At 26.4% G+C, this 6,707-nt stretch overlaps 1 protein-coding gene across 1 annotated transcript in view; it reads right to left on the bottom strand.

The window, feature by feature from the left end:
* Window positions 1–3,141, bottom strand: part of LOC100572465 (G-protein coupled receptor GRL101-like) — a gene marked incomplete at its 5' end in the record, with an annotated part of 30,951 nt that extends 27,810 nt beyond the window's left edge. The window contains one exon of the mRNA XM_029490031.1: window positions 3,024–3,141. Coding sequence (XP_029345891.1) covers window positions 3,024–3,141 — 118 coding nt within the window. The remainder of the gene's footprint in view (window positions 1–3,023) is intronic.
* Between the last annotated feature and the right edge of the window lie 3,566 nt (window positions 3,142–6,707).

The raw sequence follows: 6,707 nt of genomic DNA on the forward strand, positions 1-6,707 counted from the left end.
AAATGCGAAATTTGCAAGTAATTTAGTGGTTGAAAATCGTAAAATTTTTCTTTATAACTAAGTTTTTAAAATTTGGTACAAGGTTCTCCATAAGTTTTTCTTTAAAAATAATATATCCTAGACTGACAAATCATCTCCGTTCAGAATCGTTTTTCGTATACAATGATATAATATCATTGGATTCAAATTTAATTCCATCCATTACAGTGACCCACTTGTAACTACTGTACAGCAGAGCGACATCCACGACTTACCCGCCTTTTTTTTTTATTGTTCTGAATAATATTGACGTCTAAGGATGTATAAGTTTAAAAATACTTACATTTTATTTCAAATATACGTTTAGCCCAACTTAAGTTGTTTAATTTAGTTTTCTTAAGTAAATAATATTTATATTTAATTGGATGTTTGGTTGTAATGATTCTCCTATAGTCCTATCTATTATTGTAATATTAGTGTTTATTTCTCGTGTCTTCATATTTTTGGCAATCTGTTAAGATATGCTTAACGCTATAATCCACTCGAAATGATTAACGTATAGATGGTTCGCTGCAGGATCGTTGGATTAAGCGATGTCTAATGTAAAACCACTTTATTTCACTCTAATATCATAAAATAAAAAATATCTTCAGAATTCAGATATAAGTTGTCAATTTAAAATAGATACCATAAACCCGATTCACTTCATTGGTAATATTCTAAAATAGCCCAACCTAACTTAAACCACCAATCAAACCAAAAACGTAAATAAATTATGTGAATGTTCATTAAAAATATGTCCAATATACCGTGCAATTAAAAAGTTTGATTTTATATAAATTCTAACCGTAAATAATATTTAGATCAAACAAACTTTGTGGCTTCTATGGTTCTCATAATATTAACAACTTTAAATATTACACAGCATTATTTTTATAACTTTTTTCTTTTGACATAGACTTTAAAACATTTTGTGACAAGTTACTAACAACTTTCATGAAAACTTAAAATGGGTTTAGCTGCAACAATAGTTAACACATCAATAACTACTTTAGGTCTTCTAATATATTATCTTTTTGTATGTGTTTACAACAGAAACTATATATTATATACATTTTTACTTCAATCAGTAAATAGTGTACCTACTAAAAGCGTGCATTTTATTTTTACAGTTTCAAACATTTATCCATCATAGATCTCTGATGAGTTTGATTAAAATAGGCAAAATCTAAACAATTTGTTTGTATTTTTATTTTATCAACATATTAATATAAATATTTCGAAAACTTCAACTTAATTATTATTAAGCATAGGCGCATAGCAATGTGCAAGTCGCAAGTGTCTTGGAGATAAACAAAGTAATTTTATAGACCAACTTTAAAAATATTTAGGTATATCGTAATAATAATAATTAAAATATGATGTAGATATATAGTACGCATATATAAATAAGAGCCTTAAATTATATAAACATATTATTACGCTTGATTGTTTTTTCAAACTTTTTGATGTTAGATCTGAAAAACATTATTCAAGGTTTATAGTAGACATATGTACATATATGTCGGATTACTGAAACACTAATTTAAATAATAAGAATATTACAAAATGAATTCATTGTTTTGAAATAATTAATATGTTTATTGTTTGTATTTCATTTTTTCGTTGTAGCATATGAAAATCGTGAGTCAACTCAACATAATATAGCAAATCAAAAAGTAGAACACACCTTATTTTATATTACAAGTGTTAGATTTTTTTCCACAAATTGTTTGACAGTAGTGAAACATATATGTTGTTGATTACAATAAACAGTTTTTTGGGTCGGTAAAATGTCTCCAAAAGTTTCATACGTAGCTCTAACGGTTCAATATATATAGGCTATTTTTTAAATTCTCAGTAATTTGATAAAAAATTTTATGTGTCAAGTTTAAAAATACTTTTAACTCATTTTAGAGAGATAAAAGTGGGGCAAAATGTTCGCAAAGTATTTCATTATATTATGGCTTACAATTGTATTAAAATGTAATTACTTCCAATTTACAAAAGAGCATTGTTTTTATTATTCTGTGTAATATTTATGAAAAATATTCAAGAAGTTGAAATATATGTGTATCGTTTTCCCGATCTTAATTTTACAATCTAGTAGTGTATACCTAATGTAGGTATAATATGTCGGATTGTAAGTTATAAATTATTACAAACATATAAAATGGCAAACATTGTTTTCAAATCTCAAAACAACCAATTAACCCAATGACACGATAAGTGATTACAGACAATTAAACAATAAATACCATTAACTAACAAAATCATATACATATTTGTTCAAAGACAACAACTTCCTGTCTCCACCCAGAATATATGACCAAATGTGTGCATGAACATGTAATAAATAATCTAATAATATGATTTTTAAAGACTTCGTAAAATAAAATATTTTTTAAAAGTAAAATTATATGAATGTTTATTAACTACTAACTTACTATATGTATAAATATATATATTTGAAACTGGTATAAAATATAGACAACTATAACACATTTTATAGTATCATCGTAATACTGAGTTTATATTACGTTGGTAGTTGTTTTTAAGTATAAAAAAGCCATGTAATTCTAATGTAACTTATATGAAAGCTGTTAAGACTTTCAAATTCATGGTAACACAAATAACTAAGGCGGGCCATAAACATTTCTTCGTAGTTTAGCAATATTTTAATGATTTTTTTATAAATTGAGTTTGATTGATAAAATGCTTTGTTCCAGATAGTAAATATTATTGTAATTACACTAAAATAAAATACAAACAGAATATCTCAATAATGGACCTCATTTATTTGGAAAACATTTTTTTTTTACACGTTCAGACGTTAAACAAATTGTTCAGTGAATTAACTATTTACCTACATTTTATACAATTATTTTCGAATAGAAATATTTGCACTCAGTGATATCGAAAGAATTTTTTTTAAACTGTAACTAAATGTAGATACTCACACATTTAATAAACAATTAATAGAAATTAGTATAAAATATACTCACTGCAATCTTTTTCGTCTTCTCCCCCATCGCAATCAGCAATCTTATCACACCGTTTCACCAGTTCAATACATTTGTTCGTACATCGGTATTCGTTTTGTAAACATCCTGCAAATAATGATTACACATAATCAGTAATTATTTTAAACAAAAACAATGTCAACATGCATATGATTTTTTTTTTAATTTTGCCATAAATCTATATTTAAGTAAAAAATTGTCTTTACCTATGACAAAATATATCAGTGATGGACTGTCGGATTTGTTCAACCTATTAACGCGAGATTTTTACTGGTATAAATTACAAGATAATCGTCACTATTCACATTAGCGTTAGGTAAGTATACATTTTCAAAAGTTCTAAAAACTATTATTTAACCAACCATTCCATAATTAATATGTATTATCATCTTCTAAGTTTAGTACGCGAATATAATATAATTAATCGGCCGTGCACTTAGGTAACTTTATAAAAAGTCATTCTATATAGCAGTCATACCTATATATGTTTTATACATCAACAGTCAGGACGTCAATCTAGTGAATTTCGTTAACTTTAAGTTTTAACGAAACCAAAAATGTCACGATTTTACACTTTATCCTTAAATGTGATACTTAGAAACTTATATTGATTAATAACATATAATTAAAAAGTGTATGTCATTGCCATAAACACATGGACTAAGTGCTTAGACTTTCAACACTTGCTAAAATATTCTGACAGATGGTTGTATACTTATTTCGAAAGAAAAACCAGAAAATCATTGATAGTTCATAACCTTTCGTTTTTTAACAGACTTAACATAGTATTCTGTGTATACCCATCTCGCATGATTGTATTGAAGATATTTAATAAAATACAATTGTGTTAAATTATAGCTTATACAACCATTATTTATTTATTCAATTCCCTCATTATCAGAAAATATCTTTAAAACAATTTCATAAAAAACTCATCAAATGTATAGTTTACAACAATCGTATTTTAAGTTATTTTTTTCTCTAAATAAAACCAAAAAAAAAATATAAAGATTTAAAATATACTTAGGATTTTCTTTTTGAAAAATTATTATAACAATGAGTGTCTAAAATAAAAATTATAAGAAAAATAATCTCACAGTAAATAATAAAAAGTATGATTATAGCAATGACACGCTTCGCTCGCCTTGGTAAACCAATATTATATTATTATTATACATTTTAAAACAATGATAAACCTACCATAGAATTCAAAAAATTATTTTTAGCAGGGCTTAATTTTTTATGGATTATATAATTAGTATATTTTATATATAATATATATAGTATATCTGTACTGGTGGTGTATGCCTGTATATACTTTTATACGAAGTTTTCAATATTATAAGAGTTTATAAAAGTATAAAGATTTTAAACATTTAGGTATTGAGTTGATATTTTAAAACGACATAGGAACTGTGATATTCAAAGCTAAAATTATTAATCAACCGTTAACAAAACAAATCAGAGATGAATTTAGTTAAAAATTAAAACCATATTTGCTCAGATTTCAACGATATATTTTTAATTATTGGTAGTTTTTGTACTCTTATGGAAATTACTAAGAAAACAAAAAAATACCAACTTAATTCGATTTAAAATTTAATTTTAATGGATAAGGTTACATGCATTTATGACAGTTTTAGTAGCAAAATGTTATCAAATAAAAATAAACATACCTAATACATTACTTTTTTCACTAAAAATAAATTAAATTAGCAAGTAAATCCAACTATTTGCGTCGATTTACAAACAACACATTTTTTAAATTTTCACAAACATACATAATTATTTTTCAAAAATGTTCGATGTGTAGAATGTAGATATTTTAATAATATTAATATTTGGATCTTATATATTATTAAGAGTATTTTTTGATTCTAAAGCAACAAATAATTTAAATCCTAATGCGTTCTCTGTTTGTAAATTACATTAAAGTGTAAAATAATAGTTACATATGACATAAAATACAACAACTTTTTAAAATCTGGAAGCAATGTATTTATTATTTAACATAATAATATAGTAGGTATCTTTCTTTTTTTTTTCGTGATATCAAGCCATCGAGGACCGGAGAAGGAACCAGGTTTACCAATACTTCTCCGCCGGCCCCCATTGTTTATTGAAACAAATCAAATACAGTAGAACTCCGATTATCCGAACGCCAATCAAACGGACGTCCAATTAACCGGACGAAAAAAAAAGGTCGTCTTTTAAGAGGACGCCACTCCCGCATGTGTTTTCTCCGTCTGACAAAAGCGTAACATACCAAATTTACGTTCAGAAATTCAAGTTTTATGCCGTTAGCTTAAAAATTAAAGCAAATCGACCTATTATGAAATTTGACGCTAAGAACATTATCTGTGTTTTGTTGAAATTATCGTAAAAAAACTTTCAACAAAACACAGACAATTGCGCCAATGATCAGTTGTTGTCTAATCGTCGCACAGTTTAGTCTTTCAATTGTTATAACGAGTGAATTGTCGTGTTACAATGTCACTATACATCTTTTAAAATGTCATATGTCAATCATCCGGATATTTGCTTATCCAGACCACCCTTGACATTAATTAGTCCGGATAATCGGAGTTTTACTGTACTGAAATACGCCCTATTTTTAGTAGTGGTAGGCCAGTCTCCTACTAACTAATATTACAACAAGAATACAGTTATCATAAGACGGTGCGGGAACCTCTACTGTCCCAAAGTAGGTATCTAAAAGTGTATTTACATAAAGTTACAACAGCCTACCGGTTAGAAACTAGTTGCTAGAAACTTATTTATATTATAAACAAGAGTCTTAGTTAAACTATGCCCTATGGTACATTTATCTTGAAAGAATTTCAATAACAAACCGTTGATTATTAATTATCAATTATTATATGCAATAATCAAGAATTTTCAATTAGGTACCAATAGTATAAATGTACCTATAATTGCAGATAATGACAACTAAAAATATCCTAATTTTGTTATAGGTAGGTGCCAATCAATCGTATGTTTTATGAATAATGGTGAATAATTAATATATCAATATGGAGACTGAACTAAATAAAACGTGATTAATAGTTAAAAATTATTAATATTTTATTTTTAATCTTATATTTTCCAGCTATTGTCATGTAATAAAATAATGATGATCAATTGTTATAATTATCCTTACTTTTAGGATTACTTTTATCTTTACTTTTAACTTGACATTGTGAATTTAAAAAAAAAAACAAATAAAATAGACTGACTTTAATTATTGTTCACTTGTTTAACTTTTTTTTGCTCATAGTTTTAATAAACGTACACAAATAGCATGTTGTATAATACATAAATACTTGATAATGGTGCTATGGTAGATTTTGGTACTGGTAGTGACTGACTAAGCCCGCTGAAATCGTATCGTATACGGAGAATCTAATATATCGTAGGGAAACACAACACTAACTTTGAAAATGGTTCCGTTGAATAGGTAGCACCAAATGAGCACTAAATAATTATATTATATTTATTTAAGTATTATAGTGGAAATGAGTGCTCAAATTTTTCCGCTGACTTCACGCAATTAAATAAGTATCAGCTATTAATCATTAACGGTACCAATACAAATACTTATAACAATTATTAATGTTTGGATCCTATATAATAAATTCCTTTACCAGGAATACCTACCCCTCAATC

This window comes from Acyrthosiphon pisum, chromosome A2 (genome assembly GCF_005508785.2).
Source record: "Acyrthosiphon pisum isolate AL4f chromosome A2, pea_aphid_22Mar2018_4r6ur, whole genome shotgun sequence".
NCBI classification, from domain to species: Eukaryota; Metazoa; Arthropoda; class Insecta; order Hemiptera; family Aphididae; genus Acyrthosiphon; species Acyrthosiphon pisum.